The sequence below is a fragment of the Sceloporus occidentalis genome, unplaced genomic scaffold (assembly GCF_023333645.1).
Source record: "Sceloporus occidentalis isolate IW3139 unplaced genomic scaffold, rSceOcc1.0.p SCAF_103, whole genome shotgun sequence".
NCBI classification, from domain to species: Eukaryota; Metazoa; Chordata; class Lepidosauria; order Squamata; family Phrynosomatidae; genus Sceloporus; species Sceloporus occidentalis.
The window spans coordinates 3,125,288-3,144,246 of record NW_028317083.1 but is presented as its reverse complement, the minus strand read 5'-3'; the positions used below and the strand labels follow the sequence as shown (position 1 = coordinate 3,144,246).

At 41.4% G+C, this 18,959-nt stretch overlaps 1 protein-coding gene across 1 annotated transcript in view; it reads left to right on the top strand.

The window, feature by feature from the left end:
* Positions 1 to 18,959, top strand: part of LOC149283540 (mitotic spindle assembly checkpoint protein MAD1-like) — a 236,526-nt gene that overhangs the window by 28,851 nt on the left and 188,716 nt on the right. The window contains exon 9 of the mRNA XM_089497496.1: positions 579 to 665. Coding sequence (XP_089353622.1) covers positions 579 to 665 — 87 coding nt within the window. The remainder of the gene's footprint in view (positions 1 to 578; positions 666 to 18,959) is intronic.

Here is an 18,959-nt window from a genome sequence, read left to right as displayed (position 1 = left end):
TTTTTAATGAGATCCGGGCACTATATTTATTTTTAACCAGGTTGCTTTTTTATATACCTCGTGGTCCCTTGCAGGAGGGCACGGTGGGGAAAGAAAATAGGTAGATGGAGCGAGTTTTGGGGCAAGATAGTGATTTAGGAAGGGAGATAGTGATAGAACATAATTTCCCTGACACCCCCCATAAAGAAGAGTGTAGACAAATGTAGAATAATATGAGTTCTTACATGATGGTAAACAGCCAATCAGGGACAGGGAAGCTCTCCCATTAATAGGAGAGCTTGCCACCCATGTGCACCTTCGCAGTGTTTGGCGAGCCTGCCTGGAGGTAACGCATCACCTGCAGGGCGTGGGGCAAGAGAAGGGGGCAAATGCATATGCAGGGGTGCTGCAGGTCCCTCCGTGCATTTACAAGGGGGGGGGGCTAGAAATGTAAAGAGACCTCTCGGGTATCATCCGCACTAAAGTGGATCTGATGGCTGGACTGTCCCTTTAACGCTTGTTAGATCGATTGTTCATTATCATCAATAATCTGATGCATCTATGGTTTGATCATTTAAGTCCTGTTTTTGTGTTTTTAGGACTCCAGATGACCTGTCCAAACAGATTATAGCCGTACAGCAACGAGAGATTAAACTAAAGGAGGAGAACCTGAAAATCACAAGCAGGTAAGTGTAAAATTACCTCGTTTTTTTTAAAAGCTATCGAAAGTGGAAACGTTGGCATATTTAAACTGCAATCTCTCTATAGCTGCTGGAAATATTCAACGCGACAGGTGTCAGATAAAGTTTAGCTTTTCCAAGGTATCCCTGGTCGCATTGCAACGACCCCCCCCCCCCCAAACCCTCTGGCTCCGTTTTTACCAGAAAGGGCAAAAAAGTCCTCATCTTTGCAAGTGCGGCGAGAGTAATCGTTGGTTCACCCGCTAGTAAAACTAATAAAAACTATTGCTGTTTCCATAAAGGAACCCAGTGACTTCTTTAAAACATTTATACTCTGTGGGTTTGAGTTCCATACTCTGTACGTTCCAGAGTTTTCATGCTGTCGCTTTAAGAAAAATTATTTTTATTATTTGTTTTATATACAGCCATTATGTTACGATCTGTCTAGATTCTAAGTTAGTTATTGATGTCTTTAAGTGTTTTTACAATGTCCCCTAACCCAAGACTCCATAAAGCCCTATTTACGCATTTTTTTTGCTTCAATAAAACAAGCATCAGACTTGGTTACATGCAGTAAATGGCAAAGGCCAAAAACACGGGTTGTATCCAGGTTTAATTTGAGAACTAGCGGATATAAGCGTCATTCCGACAGCGAACGTTTCAATGAAGCTGGATAAGTGACATTCTCTCGTACCCCGCTCTCCACTTCGGGATCTTTGTGTTATATTTGTTGGAAGCCGATAGGTCTGGGCAGGTTCTGGGTGAGGACAAGGGCAATAAGCTTAGGACAGCAAGGGAATAATTATATAGGATTTGCCGCACTAGGCCCGGCAAGGCGGAATAGCCTATAAAGTCTCCTGAACTGTTATACTAGCCAGAAAAAAAAAAAGAAAACTCAATTTAAGCAATTTAAATGAACGCAACGTCCTCTTCAAGCAATTGAAGCAACAGCTCCGAGCGTTGTTTACAATAACGGAACTTTTTTTTGCTTTCGTCTCGAACTGTAATAAAGCAAGTACTCAATAACTCCTTTTATCAAGAAACCAGTCCAGGATGCCCGTGTCCGTGATCGCATTTACTCTATTAGGTCATATCCTTTTCGGCCACAAGGAACTTTCTTGCTCGGTTCAGATAATGTTAGGATCTCCCGAGTTCTGGCTGCCGGGGGAGAGGGGCACAGTCGGTTAAACACTTGTTAGTTTTCTTGACATTTCGATGTGTTTCGAGCCCCTCGAGAAAAGCAGGATTTGGCAACGCCAACAGCCACCGCAAAGTGCACTCCAGTGCTGAAATGACTGAGGTTTTACGTACTTGAGTCATCTTAAATGCTGGGGAAAATATTTGATGAGTGTTTGTTTGATTTTTCTTAAATGTCAAGTGTGCCTGTTCCTTCGCGTAAATAAATGCCCTTGAAGAAGTTGTCGTTTGTAGGTCACAACAAGGCTCCGTTTGGGGGAAAGAAAGACCTTTTTAACGAACAGTTTTCATAGAAGAAGAATATTAAGTAATAAAGAAAAAAGTTTAAATAGGGGGGGGAGTATTCTCATTAAATGGCTCGTTTTGCAGTTTTTGATGCTACAGTGCAGATTCGTCATATATTGAGATTTTTTTTCTTTTTTGTTCAAAACAAAATTAGAACAAACACAAAAAATGAAAATGTCTTCCAATATTGGAGGATTTTTGGTAGGCTGGGCGCTGGGAAGTTCCGTCACTGTTCCGAGTTTTCTTTGTTTGTAGCCACCGGCTCTCACCGAGGTTCGCTGGAGCCCCAGAGCTTTAGATATGTCTTGGTTACCCTTTCCAGGCCGATAGATGTCAATGACTTTGTTTCTAATCTATTCTTGAATTTCTTTAGAGTGTGACATCATGTGCAGCTTTTTGAGACCTTTTAGCCAACTTAACGACTCTATTTAATGGATGTTGCAGGACTGGCAGTAATCATGATGTCATTAGGTTTGGTTAATTGGTTGACTTAGTAACTAAGGGGGCAATTACGTTTTCACATAATGCCAGGTAGGGTTGGATGGCTTTTTTTTTATTATTATTCTACACAATCATTATTTAAAAACTACATTTTGGGTTTACTCGCGTTGTCTAATATTAAAACGAGTGATGATCTGAAACATTTAAGTGTGACAAATATATGCAAAAATAGAAGAAATTGTAAAAAGACATACTTTTTCACAGCTCTGTATACACACACACACACACACACACACGCACACATACATATACATACACATATGCACACATACATATGCACACATATACATACACATATGCACACATATATATACACGCGCACACATACATACACATACACACATGTACACTCCCTCACCCCTTTATCTCAGCCAAGCTTTTATGTCGGGGTCATGTGACCTTCTTGTCTTCTATAAACCATTAGGCAACTGGACGGAAACTTCCGCAGGCCATAGTAATATTAGTAATCTTATTACATCAGGAATTAGTAATTTTGTAACACTGACCACATGCCCATGAGTGTTTTTTTGCCTCCCAGCTTCATCTCTCTCCCAGAATACATTTCACATCGATCAGAATTCACAAATTGTTTTTATAAAATTAAGTTAAGCGGTAAATCTCCCCGTCAGAATGATTTAATATTCTTTTTCCGAACGTACTTTGCTGTTTTTCCTTTTTATGTCTTTGTTTAGATTCCTCCTTCCATTTGCGATCCCGTAAATTGTAAGCGTCTCTACGTCTCGCTGCTTCATTAGCGCGGCGGTTGTGAATTGAGAGTACGTTTCTGTATAAATGTATTCCGCTTGTAATTGCAGGTTTCAAAATTCTAACATATCAGCGCATCAGTGTTTACTGCCGGTACCCTCGGCGGAATAGGAACTTATTTTGATATACGGATTAAGAGACGAGAAAACACACGTCTGTCGGACACGGCCACATAAACCGTGCCGCTGCTCTCCCCGATCCCGCGCTCTCCCCGGCCGGATACCCCTCATTAAAAGCTAAATATATATATATGTACGTGTTATGCGATAATATATGTCACGGGGCGCCTGCGTGCGTGGAGCGGCGTTCTGCCGCGGTTACATCACTAAGACGGCGAGATTCAAAGGCTGTTTACTGTTAACCAGGCTCTGAAACCTTTGAAATATGATTTAATTTTCTCTTTAATCTCCCCGTCGCGCTGGCAGCTCGCGTTTCCGTTTACAGCGCACGTCTCCAGTTCGGAAGATTTTGTGCCGTTCTGGCATAAGGAGAACGTCTCGGGGGGATTAGGAAGAAAGGGTTTCTGGAGAGCAGAGAGTCTGCAGCTGGAAATGCACGACTTAAAAATACCCTTTTTTTTAATTATGGCAATTTAAACTTTTTTTCCCCATTCTAATGTAATAATTTCCAGTTGACGAATCCATTGGATCCCTGCAGTAATCTGACGTACCCGTACAGGGCCGGCCCAAGGCAAAATGCCGCCGGGGGCGAATTTTAAAATGCCGCCCCCCCCTTATCTACCCTTCCTCTCCCTCCGTCCCTGCCGCCCCCCCCCCCCCCCCCCCTTGTACTTACCTTTCAGCAGTCCTGCGGCGAGTCTCCCTGTTCGGTCTTTGTGCCTGCTTGTAATGCTGAGCGCCGGAAATCTTCCGGCACTCAGCATTACAAGCCGGCACCGAGACCGAACAGGGAGACTCGCCGCAGAGGAGAGAGAGAGGGGTGCCGAGCGGGTACTGACAGCTTGGTAAGCGAAAACCACTCGGCGCCCCTTTCTCTCTCTTTCGCTTTAAAAAAAAAAAAGGGCTTGGGGCGGCAAAGTGCCGCCCCTTCAAAAGTGCCACCTGGAGCGGTTGCCCCACTCGGCTCCATTGTCGGGCCGGCCCTGCATCCGTAACATTCACACATTTATAGTTCTCTATATCAGAGCCCCACCTTGTATATACCACGGGAGCAGCGAAAAGCCACCTTGTGGCACACACCGTCGCAGGATGGCTATGTGGTGGGACAGAACATCCCTCCATTAATTTTTTAGCTACCTTGGGCCCGTCAGAGAAGATCAGGGGATCTCCCCAACTTACCCATGATCCAGTGCCTGGAAATTCTGGACTGTTCAGCAAAAACTGGGACACTTGGACGATCCAGCAAAGGGTTCTTGCTCTGCTACAGTTGGCTGAATTAAAGGGACTCTCCATCATATGAACCTTAATCCATATGAGACCTGGGGGGTGCCTTTGCATTTTCACGCTGACCCCCCCATGCAAATGCCTCCCCATGTTATGCCTGGCGCCAGTCAGGTCCAGCACAGGCTGAGTGAGAGCGACAAGGGGGTCTAACGAGACCACCCGTGTGCCTACGGAGAAAGCACTTCCATTGATCGTGTTTTCCTGCCATTGATTTGCAGCTTTAAGCAAAATAGGAACACGGAGAGGAGCTGCAGCTTCTCCCGTAGAAAAGCCAGTTATTTTTCCTCTATTCGTTATAGAAGGAATATGAACTGAGCGTAATATGCATTCATTGTTGATGAGGCTGACAGGCCCGTCTATTTGATGACCGTACAAAAAAAGGGGCAAAAAAAAAAGCCAATTAAGTTAAATCTCACAGCCAGGAGTGCAGGGAAGTAAAGCGGGGGGTCGGAGAAGCTGACATTGAGGGTCTTGGGTGGGTATCCGGTAATCGTCTGCATTATAAAGGATGGCTGTTGTGTGATCTGGGACTTTTCTGCACTGCGGTATGCAGGAAATTGGCCACACTTACGAGCCGCATGGAGGTAATGAAAGAATGAAGTTAATTACCAGTCCCATTTAACCGCTGTGATTAGTTCCATCCCTGGTTTTTTTTTTTTTTTTTTAATCTTCCCTCTGAACGCGGAATTAATTTTGTGATCCCGGGTGTTCATTACGCACTCCTCGCGCAGCGCCCCGTTCAGACAGGAGGAGAGCAGGCCGCGGTAGCTTAATGACATTTTCCATTTTTACCGCTAAAACACATTGACCGTGCGTTCTGCTCACAATTCATTCGCCGATCGGAGGTGTCCGCTTTTAATTACTTTCAGCCACGTCTCTTGTTTAAATGAGCAAATTAAATTATTAGCATTATTCAAGCACCCTGAGGATGGTTGGGGGGTTTCTGAATCTCCTAGGAGAGCTTTAGAGCTTTATTCCCTAAACGCAGCGCCCCATCCTCCTCGGGTTATAAAAAGGGCAGCATTAACACGCCGTTTCGCTTGGATAAAACATTACTCTCTCCCGTGTTAAGGATTGAAACATTGGCAGATCTGTCGCTTTCTTGTTTTACATAAAACACATTTTAAAGAGGCCTTTTCACTTTCCATGGCAACAGCCTATCAGTGTGTGCTGTTGTGTCACATGACATTTAAGCATTCCCTGAAAAAGTATGACATGCTGTCTAAGAAGGGATTGGCCATTCAGCAGCACAAGAATGATGATCCTAATCCCACATTTAGTGACTAAAGTGTTCTATTCAGCACCTTTTCCAAGACACTTTTTTGATTTGCTTCATCTCTAGTTTTGTATAAATTCTGCAAGTTAAAAAACAGGCATTTTTTATGCACTTTTATGCAACATTTAAACACACCTGGGGCTCTTTATGCAGATCGTTTATAAATCATTTTGTGTTGAGCTGGTCCTAAACGTTAGGAAATGAATTGTAGTCTTCATCATCAGCATGTCGTTTTGATATGTTATTTAAGGGACAGTTTAATGTCCTCGACAGTCCCTCTATAGAAGAGAGAATATTAAAGTACTCTAATTAACCCTAACCCACTGTGAGTACGTTAATATACATTATTCCAAAACAAGAAACCTGCCAGACACACAAGGTATTGGCATGCTGCAAAATCTTCTGTATTCCTCTACAATCTGAAATGTCTTGCCACTGATTGGCTGCTTAAGCTGTCAATCAGTAGCAGAAAACGTCTTTTAATGAAACCAATGGGAAGACTTTAGACACGCGCACTGCTGTCCAAAGAGATCCCGGCAAAGGGGGGGTCGTCTGGCAAATCCAGCGCTGGAGAAGACTGGAGACGAGTACGGTACGCGCATTCGGCCGAATGCATCTTCTACAAGGTATTTAGATGGCGGTAGGGAACGGGGCAAATGCATTTGAGGGGTATCTGCAGACCCCCCCCCCCCCCCATGCATTTGCAGAACAGACCACATGACGATTTAAAGGGACCACACAGCCATCATATGCCTTAAAGAGCACGTGATGGCTACAGTGTCCATTTACTTAACCCTTTATTGGTTTGCTTTTGCTATACAGATCCTGCATCCTGGTACAATTTTACACGTCTTAAAAAAAAGTATACAGGCTGCTGGATCGTGGCGGATGCTTGTATGTAAAATAGTCTCGGGTGAAATGATACAGAAGCTAGGACATTAAACTTAAAATACAGGAACCACTCAGAGCTGATAATAGAAAATAAACATGGATGTTACAATTAAGAAAAGGCAAACTTTCTGCGCCGGTTTTATAGGAGTCGCAGCGATACAATGTAGTCTTCGCATTGTCCCGCATTGAGTCACGGCTACGAGTAATTGTTGCGGTGATTTAGCTTTATTCGTCTTTGAACCAGATAATTGGGGTTTAAGGTAGCATTTGACCTTGGCTTCACTTGAAAAATTTAGGCTGAAATATTGATTTTGTAGTTATGGCAGAAATGTAGCTGATCCAGCGTGCGGTAACGACCTGCTTCATCATTAGCAAAGCTTCTAATACATTATGAATGACTCTACCCTTACCAATGCTCTTCTAGGTTTCTATTGCTTGTGTGAGTTAGAAATCTTCAGGTAGCGGCTCTAATCCCCTGTTTTGTGACTTAATTTTACTTTAGCAATAGCCGCCTCTTTAATATTCGCCAATCAAGAAAGGAGAGCCCTAAAGAGTAGCTCTCAACAGGTCAATAATAGAAGGAAAATCAGTATTTCAAAGCCAAAAAGCATTAATTGTGTTGCGTACGTATTACAGGAGAACACTTCTTCTTGCCGCTCTTGGAGGAGTAATGTTTATTATATGATTCCGGCTCTAAAGCCTTAATTTCTAGCGGTTATTCCCTATCCATGCCAGGAGCGCATCTAAACCACCATTGTATCAGCGTCATTATAGTGGGCAGCTGACTGTAATCGCTGTCCTCGAGGCTTCTGCTGTGGCCAGATGGCTAGTAATGAATACCTCCGCAGGTGTCTCCTGCCAGACATTTCCCTTTAATATTTAGCATTTTGTCAAAAAAAAGAAAAAAAAGGAATACTTTGTCAGGACTTGTGTTGAGGGAAGGCTTTTGGTCCAGAGGAACGCAAGACTTTATATTTACCTTCAGGCGGCTCTGATGCGGGCTCGGGGAACACTCCAGGTGGATGTTCAGACCCCCGTGTGTTACCCGCTCCCGTTGATTTCGGTGGTAGGACTTTCTTGTCAATGATTGGCTGCTTGAAGCAGCCAATCAGTGGCAAAAATTATTGGACCGTGGAGGAGTAGGCAATCTGCATGTTAAAGTACTCACAGGGGCTGTCAGGTACATTAAACTGTCCCTTTAAATATCTGGTGGAGGACATTTTTAATTTATACCTAGAACTCCGACTGTAACGAATCTATTATCGCCATCAGTGATTCATCTGGTAGATGCATATTAAATGTATTAATTACTAGGAAATTGAATCCTCCTGTTGGTTTGTCTCTTAGAAGTAAAGCGTCTTCTCCGTAGGGGTTCGGACGTCCGGGGATTCGAGTCCTAAATGCTTGTTCAGTCACTCGTCTTTCAAATAATGTATTCCATCAAAATTCCAAAGTGCGTAAATTACAGGAGATGATCGTTTCTCAGTCGGAATGAAAGGCCCTTTGCCCCAGGAGTCCGTCCCCTCCAAATATTAATTCTAAGCCAAGCTATAAAACATTTTCTTTCGGAATCCCCTGTGTGATTTACATAATAATTCTAGCGTTAACCCAGTCGCATCTCATGTCAAACATTATTCATCTGTTGTTCAAGTCTCCGGTTCATTTCTATTACAGGTTTTCGCCATTGTTATCATTCATTTTTGTCAATTATTGACTTAAAAAAAAAAATAAAAGTAATTAAACTATAAGCCACGTTTCTCCCCTTTTCTATACAGACCTAGAAAACACTTTAATTTTGTGTTTTATGTATAAACATGTAAATAAAAGAGAAAAATCGTGTGTGTGTGTGTGTATATATATATATATATATACATCCACCCTTAAATAATGTTATTATGCGGATGCTATATTGCAGAGAAGGGTTTGTAATAATAATACATAAAATATACAATATGCATTTATTTGTATGAAGACCTTTTATTGTTCTTATTCCAATAATTTGCATGGTGTAAGACAAATTGGCAGACAAAATTAGACTTTAACGAGACCCCTACTTACTGTTTAGGGGGAACCTGTTACACAAATACCACAGGCTATAATAGAAGAGAGGGCAGCTCTTGTGATTGGTATAGCTTGAAGAAGAATGGCGTCCATCGTAAAGCTGGTATAGATGATGTGATAAGTTAATTATACGTAAATATGTTGTTGAATAGGTGTTTTTTTTCCTTGAATATAGTCAAAGGAAGGGTTAAAGGTAAAGCTTTTACAGGAGATGGCTGCTTATTTCAGGAGAACAGAATGTAAAGCACATCCTTTAAGCATCTCATACGGCAATACTTGCTTGAGCCAGTAGATGGCGTCTGCTTCCTTGTTTTGCTAGGTATGATTTAGGGTTCCATCTGAACAGAACGGATACAATCTCCAGGTCCTTTTTATGAAGGGCCTCCTGCACCTACCTTGGGGGGAACATTTATTATTTCGTCATTAACCCTTTTTGTGACTTGAGCTTCTTTGAGGAGGGCCCTCCTTACCGTTTGTTTCTGTAAGTCCAAATTCTTATGTGATGCACTACTTGTCATGTCCTGCTTATCTATTGTACAGCGCTGCGGAACGGTGGCTTGTTTTGCCTGCTACTCTTTGTGAGAGATAGAGGACAAGGAGTAAGATGTCAGGTTACCCACGTAAGGGTTAATATCTCTTTAAGGTAGACTTGGTGATCTACAAAAGAGTTTATAGTCTACAGTACATGAGAGAGTCTCATGTTAAATACTCTGAAAGTACGATTTGTTCGGTGAAGCTTTCCGTCTTTCCATTTAACATTGTTCAGCTGCTAAGGGGTTAAGGTAAAATTCCCCCACAAATTGCTTCACATTTTAATGCAGATTAATCCCATACTGAGATCTCTATGCTTTTCGGTAGCAGTTTAAACGGGTTTAACTAAGAACAGTCACCTTCCAGACTATTACTAACATTCATGATTGTATTTTGTCCTCCTTTACCCAAACATACGAAAACTCCCACCTGTTTTTTGAGAACAGGAAGTTATCTCTGCCCTCTTAAGTCGCTGATGGTGGTTGATTGGTTCAGGCAGCTTTTGTAAGGAGGATAAGAAGGAGGGAGAGAACTTCAGGCCAATGCCAGCCCTTCCACTCAGACGCAGACCTCGGCCTCCATGGGGTTAGCAGTTAAACTAGATGTATCTAAATAGTTTTAAATAGTGGATTTAGTTACGCCAAAAGCGGGGATGGTGGCGGACTCCGCGATTTTAGGTCTAGTAGTTTCTGCTGATTTACTGCATCTCCAGCTGCTCTCTGAATACAATGTTCTGTCATATTTTACCCAGAACAAGGCAGTCTCTCTACAGTTTGTGCTACACTTTAAAGTCGCTGGAGGGATTCTCCGGGGACGGAGGTAACTTTAGTTCTGTTCATGCTGTCAAAAAGCAAGCGCTTTGCTGGGGTTAGGAAATTAAAGGCATACGGTGAAAAGTGACAGGGGTGCACTTTAAAGAGCGGCCCGTCGGATGTACGCAATGTGCTTGGCAATGCAAACCTTAAGACGGTTCCTAGCCGTTCCAGCACACGCAGAGTGGAAATGCAGGCAATGCATTGTGGGACTGCACATTATTTTAACAGATTCGGTTATCATGCTGTGTAAATGCTAGATATTTTGGAATACAGTGAAAAAGGCCTATAAACGATTTTTGGGAACTTGGTGGGGAAATGCTGCCTCTGCTGGACTCTGGGTCGTTCCATCAGTCTACGGGCAGGGAAAAGCAGTTCTTGGTGAAGCCCACTCGCTGCTCCCACTTTCTGAATGCTCCTCCCCTGCTTTCACCTCTACTCCACCCATAAATGAAGCCACACCCCTTCAAGAGTGAGACCTCTGGGTAGCCAATCGGATATATCAATGTATTGTGGGTAGCGTTAACCCTCTACTGCTACAGACAGAAACTCGTATTGGGCTTGTATGTTCTGCATCATGGATGACCAACAGACATTGACTCCACTGTGCTTTCCTTGGAGTGTAAGCTCTTGCTCCAAGTTTCATTTCGTTCATGTCTAGATCCTAATTGACCACAAACTTTTTCTGTGTTACACTTTGGTGTACGGAACCGTTGACTGTTGATATAATATAAACAGCCATAGAAACTGGGAAAGATCTGAGCCTTCAGACCGCAAGAGTTTTCACAAGAATAAGAATAAGGTTAGATCTGAAAGCTCATTATGCCAATTAAAAAAAATCAGTATGTTTCATCTAAACCAGAATCAGATCTAACCAGCTACAGTTTAGTGACTCGAATTAAATGTCTATGAAACAAGTGCCCTAGAAGTTTTCTTATTTGAACTGCATACTGATGATCAATCAATATAAGTGAACAGCTCAAAAGGTTGAAGAATTAGAAGTATGTTAGACAAAAGTCTTATCAAAAACAATTATTCAGATGTGTATTTGATCTGAGATGCGCCCCAAGCTACAGACATCAAGACTACAAACCATTTATATCGAAATATCGGCTTTCATATTCTGAATCTCCTTTCTATATTATTGGAACATTCTATGCAGTGACTTTGGAGATTAAAGTTAACCAAAAAGTTCTATTCCTTGGTAGTAACTACAGCATTACGGGCTCTGGTATTGAGTGGACAAGATTGCAGTTGGCTTAACTCACCAAAGAAGATTGTTGGGCGCCTTGGTCCTTCAAGAGTTCAACCGGATGTTAGCAATATGCTGTCAAGAGCCATTCAACTGAGGAATATCTTAAATATTACATATTTGTAATTTACATAGTCATTTAGATTGAGAAAAACAAGACAACGTCCATCAAATCCATCAAGTCCAACCTTTGCTGTTGATCCAGAAGAAGGCACAAAAATATAGATACATTGCCTCTTGATGCTACATCCATCTTTCTAAGTTCATTCCATTTCACTTATGCCAAATAAGAGGTGCTACCTTTCTGATCTATTTAAATTGTGATCTAACTAAAGTTCTTTCAATTAGAATTTCATTGATTAACTGTTACAGCCTTGGCTTTTACTTGAGTTTCCTCGCAGACGTTTGCGTCCTCGGCTCCCACCCCCTGTTGGTGCTGATCAGTCTCCCCCCCCAGCTGTCGGCGGAAACATCGCCGGGATCGTCTTCCCCGCCTGTAGCGCAGCTAGAGAGTCCCGGTGACACGCTTCCAGCTGCTCGGCAGACACATAAAGCTCTCTTACCATGCTTTACACTTCTCAATTATCTGCACTTTGTTTAAATAAAGGACCACAGCCTACCCTATAATTAATTCAGCCTCTGGGTTTATCCCTGCAACAGCTTTATTGTAAATAACCATTTAAAAGGCTCCCAGTCACTTCCTACACCTGACCTTATTTTATCTCCTTCCAAACAGCTATGTAATTATTTTTAAATATACTCTCAAAAAGACGCTTCAGCCTCGTAAATGCAGTCGAAATACAATAAAAACACGTGCTTGGCTTCCCGGAAGAAACACGCAAGTGTATGTTAAGAGCAGAGGTGGCCCCCGATACTGTATAATTCAATGAGGGAAGAGTTATATGAAGTTACTAAGTTCCCATTTGATCTGGAATGGCCAAAAATGGCTCATCGGGAGACAATGGGGTGTATTCACTAAACTGCACTTCAGCTCCTTCACTATACATTATGAAGAGCCAACCCCGGTGAGCTTGGCTGGCCCTGTATAATGTTTGAATTAAGTAAGATTTGAAGTCTCCTGATACATTGAGTTATACAATACACAGGGCTTGGCCCTCACGCTGGAGAAACATGCTGGTGTTGGCTCTTCATAATGAATAGGGCAGTGGAAGGGTTAGAACCACAACTCTCCATTTAGTGAATAAACCCCACTGCATGCATTGATTACCGATCTGTTGAATACATTAAAAATGAAAATGTATCTTCTCCATGAAGTTCCTGATTCTAACACGTTTGGACACACCGAAGATTGAGTGAAGGAAGGCTTCTCCGCTCGCTCGGGTTTTGGACACATTTTTGATTCATTTATACAGCGTGAAGATCAATACCTGCCCTGTAGTGGCAAATCAAGACGAGCTTATGATCCATATGTGATCCATGATACTTTCTGCCTTTAACACGGTAACTCCCAGCGCTGGCCGTAATGTTGAATGATTTCACGAAGGAAGGGAGCCGCTTGTGGCCGATCGTTGCCGCACCTAATGAATGAAGGTGTGATGGAAAGGAGAATGGAGGCCTCGGCTAACCTCCATCATTTCTCACCGTAATTGCTTTCCACCTATAAATGTTCGGTGAATAGAGGAGGCTTTTTATGTACTTTGCTCTTGTTTAGAGAGCTTTAAAAGCCGGTGATGTGATATTTAAATAACCTGCTGAATAAAGTATGTGAGAATAGCGGTTTTCTGCATATAGCAGAGGGATAAGGTTCCCGCTACGTCCTTGTTCGTTTCTTCTCAGCATGCTGTAGTACACCGCTGGGGGCAGATAGATGATGTAGGTGGGGGCAGAACCAAAGAAAGCAGGGGCACTAGGCAATTACCTCTATAGTGATGCAAAGGTGGCATCTCATTTGGTTTGTTGTAGGGGTGGCTCTTTTTCTCCTGTGATACCCCAGAATGTTTGAACGAGTCAATAATATTCAGACTAGACGGGCCGAACGCCTCTGATCTGCTCTCAAGTTCTGTTTCTGTTCTTCTTTTTAAATTTATCGGTGACCCTAATTGTTTTTGCCCAAAGTCCGGCGTTCCCGGCGGATTGTTTCCTGCCTAGACTTCTCCGCTCCATCCCCGTTGGATGAAGCTTTTTGCTGCTTCCGCCCTCCGGAGATGTTTCTATTGATTTATGTGGCTTAAAAGCTTTATCTATGTGCTAATTATGGAGGTTTCCATTGTGGAAGCTCGGAGATCACAGAGTTTCGGTGCGGTCGGCCTCTTTGATGTCGTTGGAGTGTCTCGGAGTCTCCTTTATTTTTTTTTTAATGATGTCATTTATTACCCAGTTTCTTTAGTATATGTTTTACAAAAGTATGCTTAATCAGACTTCATATAATAGGATCTAAGATCTGAATTTAAAGCTTTGTGTTTTCAGGTGAATACTTAACGTTGGAGTAGTTTGGTGCCGTTAACTAATCGTGAGACCCCCTGCTTCTCCTCTACTATACGATACAACGTTGATTTCATGATATGGCTCTGCTTTTACAGAGCTTTAACACAGAGCTCAGTCATCACCAGTACGGCTCTGGAGTTTTTTTTAATTTATTTATCTTTTTTATATAGCCGTCCGTCAGAAAAAGGCAGAATTGTGGACATTCCTTTTGCTTTTCCGTGGTTGTAAACAATGAATGGTCAGCGGAGGCGGATTGTCCGATTGATCGGCTCCCCGTAAGGGTATAAAACCAAGCTTTGCTTCTTGATCTTAACATCTTCTTCTACCCGATTTCTAATAGTCTTTATTGCCTTTTTACGAGATGATTTCGAATGATCCGGTGTATAGCGAGGCATGGCTAGCTTATGCCGGGATTACAGTCCTCCTCCCGGTTTATTTAATGTAATGTCTAACGATCTCACAGCTCTCTTCTAAAAATGTTATTTATTTCATAAAAAAAATAAAGCGCAAAGGTGTGATGATCGCCGAGATTTTCCTATACATTTAATATATGTATGGAATACTTGCTCACTGGGGTTTATTACGGAGGAGGATTGGGGTTTAAATCACAGAAATGTCTTTTTTGGGACATTAACGGAGCTCTCTGCGATGCTTAGAGAATAAACCTTAGCATACGTTGTTTTATTTTTTCTTCTGATAATTTTAACCCCTTAAAGATCAGGGACCCAGGGAATCTGTGTTCCTTACTGTTTTTTTTTTTTTTTTGTTTTGTTTTTTTACTGGTCTCTTTTTTTTTTCTTTTTTTTTTTTTTATATATAATAAACATTTTTAGGATCCCTCCCTCGTAATTTTGTTGCATTGTTTACACCCCATAGTGTTCTGAATAAGAGAGAGCCAGAAAGGGTTCTAAGTGCTGGTACCACTGGGCTTAGACTGACTGTCTTTTTGTATGTAAAACAACCTCTCCTGATGGCGTAAAACATGCAGTTTTACTTATACTTGGGGGGAAAAAAAAGCTGTATACAGTTTAAAAGGTTAAGTCCTCAGATTGTATTAAGAAAACCAAAGCGGTTAATCTAACATAGAATTGTAAAGCGCCGGAGCAGTTAGCGCCTCTCCCTCCCCATCTCCTCCTTCGGACAGTAAGTCGCAATAAGTTATTACCTGCTTAACCAAACGAGTTTTCTTTTCTTTTTTCTCAATGACAGCACTTAGAGGAAATAGCCCCAATTCAGAACAACCTGCTCGTTTCCATAATTCGCAAATTGCAGTTTTTCATTTTACTGTTTATTCCGAACAAGAGAGCGAGTCGTCTTCAGCGGAATAAATGAGCGCTGCTTTGATCAAAAAGAGATGTTTTTTTGTTTTTCTTCTTCTTCTTTTTGCTAAATAAATAGGAAGAAAATGAGACGCGGTTGCCCCCCTACGTTTCCCTTTCACAAACAAGTCGTTTTTGGGGGGGTAATCAAGTGTTTACAAAGTGCCGCTTTGTTCCATTCCCTTCCGGGCCCCGTATGTTTAAACAAAAGGACTTTGGTGACTTCAACACAGCTGCTGGTAAAGAAGAAAGCGGAAAAATAAAAGTTAAAATGTGTCGCCGCGGCTTCTAGATCTGAAATATTGTCATCTGATCAAAACAAAGTCTCCCGTACTTTAAACCAAACTTTCCATTCCGCTTCCTTTTTTTTTTTCTTTCTTTCATTCTTTTTGGGGACGAGGGAGGATTATTATATGTTCAAAGATGAGCGTTTTTGTGTTTTTAGCGCGAGGAAACATCTGCGGCTTTTCTGATGAATGAAGCGGGAGCCACGGAAGGCTCTCTCTCCAACGTAAATTATACCTCGTTGGCTCGAGGGAAACAAGGCATGGATGAAGTGCCAATTAAGACATATATGTTAATGAGTTTTCTTTTGGGTGATGGATTAAAGTGGTCGGAAACCCCCTAGGAGCTGATTTGATTAAGTCCCCCTTTTTTATGTTTTCTAGTGATGTCATCTTGTTACTTCTGACACATACAATGTACCAAACATAGTTCTCGCTATAATGTGTAGAATACAGTGAAACATTACATTGCTCAGTTGCCATTTTGTCCTATTCACTAAAGCATGAGTTGGGGTTCCGATGCCTCGACGAGACATTATGAAGATTCAACCGAAGTGACCTTCTGCTGTAGGAAGCACTTGGCTGGCCCTGTATAATGTATAGTTAAATAGGTGAGATTGATTCACCCGTTGAATTATGAATTATACAGGGCCATGTATGAAAAGCGAGGAAGTCAAAACCACAGCTCTCCTTCTAACTAGCGTATCAGTGAATAACAGCAACTACTCTCCTTCCAACCCACCCTTTAACATATATATATATATATATATATATATATATATATATATATATATATATATATATATATAGTGGAATATAAAACTCTTTTTCCTTTAAATTCTGTGGCATATTGTAATTTATGGTTTTAACGGGGGGGGGGGGTTGGGAGTCTAAAGAACGATTTTTTTTATCACAGAATGATTGCCCTGAGTTTTTGGAATCTTTTTCTTTAATAACGTAGTAACCTGTCCTGTTTCCCGTTACGTGCACTTTTATAAAGCGAAGAAGACGTTCAGTAGGGGAAAAAAAAACCCACAATTTCAAGGATTTGTGGCTCTGAATCTTTTTTTCTCTTGTTCACTTTTTTGTCTTTTCTCAGGTTTTTTAATTTCCCCTGTCAATAAATCTTTCAGATGTCTAAAAGTTTAGAAACGAGGCGTCTCCTGCGTCGTCTTTAATTTTATTTTGCCTCTGGATCTTCCAGAGAACACTTTCTTCCCCAAATGTTCGCTGCCTGAATTCGTTGACAGACCCTTTGAATTTAGATAGACGTTGCTATATTCGTGAACGTGGTTCTTAAAATCCCTTTAAACAAGAGTTTCATTTTTTTATACCAGAAATCACCAATTTGCTACTGAAAGATTAACCCTTATTATTATTTTCAAAGTTTAAAAAAAAATGTTATAATAATAATAATAATAATAATACGCAAAAGGTGTGTTTGGATTCCTTGAACAACGGGATCTCCCATCGGTACCAAAGCATAGATCTCCTTTTCTGATGGTTCTGATACTAAATTAATAGAATAGCCGTAATACTAGATTAATGGGACAATTTAATAACAGATTATTTTTTTTGCATCTGAACCTCCGAGGCCTTTAAAGGGTATTTTTCCTAATCTTCGACTTCCTTGGGTTAGTCTTTTACCGTCAGTCCTTTCGCCTCCATAGAAAGTGCTTTCTGAAGACATCCCGCGCTTTCGCCGGCTTCTTGTACATTGACGGTCCGGTCTGAACACTGGATACACCGGGATTAGACTCGGGAATATTTAGTAGCTGATACAAAGCGGTTGATAACCCGGATCATCTTTATCTACTAAAGCCTTATCTATCATTTTGTTGAGGTTTACAAATGGCCTCTGACAGCACAGCTCTAGCCAAGTGACAGCTTTGCGTTATCCCTGTAGAATAACGTCTTATTCACGGTACTGATGAAAAAAAACTAAAAAATAATGTTGGTCACCAACCCGTGTCAAGATTTGGCAAATAGGCAGCATGGGGGTGCCCTCAAAAAGAAGAAACTGACCCAGAGAAGCAGGACTTCAGTTGGAGACCCCGGGTCAGACCCAAGATTCCCAGATATGGTGATGGGAGCTGCCATCTTAACTGTTTAAGTAGGATTTGCAGGATTACCCCATCCTATTTTGTTAAAATATCCCTCTCTTTGATTGGTTCTGATAACTTTTGTAAGATTAAGGTTGGGATACCAATTCAGGGCAGTAAAATTAATTATTGTACCAAAAACATCCTTCAGATATCTCCAAAACCATTCTTAAAAAGTTTTTCCAAGTGCGGATTTAATATGTTTAGTTATGCTAAATGCTATTGAAGGCGACAGGTTATCCGACTTCTATGGGATTTGCCCCAAACGTTTAACCCCCTAAGAACCACCGTTAGACTCACATTGTCCTTTGCCAACTTCTGCAGCGTTGCCTGCAGAGTTTAGCTACTGTGTGGTTCCGAGCCTCGTCCTCGTCGCTCGTATATCATGTCCCCCTCCCGGCTGCGGAGTACTTTCCATGGGATAATGGGCCTTGTTTGTTTCATCGCCAGGCTGTGCTTTCTAAACATCGGGGACTTTAATAACCGATATTGCCTGCTGAGCAGTGCATTTGTGGTGCGAAGCTATGATCATTATTTATGTAGCTGTGAGAGGATAGCCGGGGGCAGCCAGCAAGATGAATACCCGTCTTTATCTTCTGCTTTCAAGAAGCTGGCTACATATGCACTTTACTTAAATCCTTTTCATAAGGGGTGCACCCAATATGCTTTTCAGTGGGATCGCTGCCGGTTCTCTTATTACCGATACAGTGTGAGAGTATTGGAATGGTCATCAACTCTTATAAAAAGTTATGCTTGCGTTTATGTACAGTATATACAGTATAGTGTGTGTGTATATATTTATGTATAGTGTATGTGTGTATGTACAGTATATACAGTATATACAGTATAGCGTGTGTATGTGTATATATATATATATGTGTGTATGTATATATATATATATATATATATATATATATTATACTGTGTGTGTGTGTATGTATGATGTCCGTTTATAATGTACACTACTGAGTAAAAGAGTATGTATATTATACAGCTGATATTTCATGGAAAATCTTTATTGCTCCCGTCACTCCTGGTTTCCAGGGGCACGGTGTGTTTGCAAATGCAGCTAAGTGACCCCAAACTTTTGAAAAAAAATTAATTTGTGTCTGTATATACATATGTATATATGTATGTATATATAATGTGTGTGTAAAATATATATATATATATATG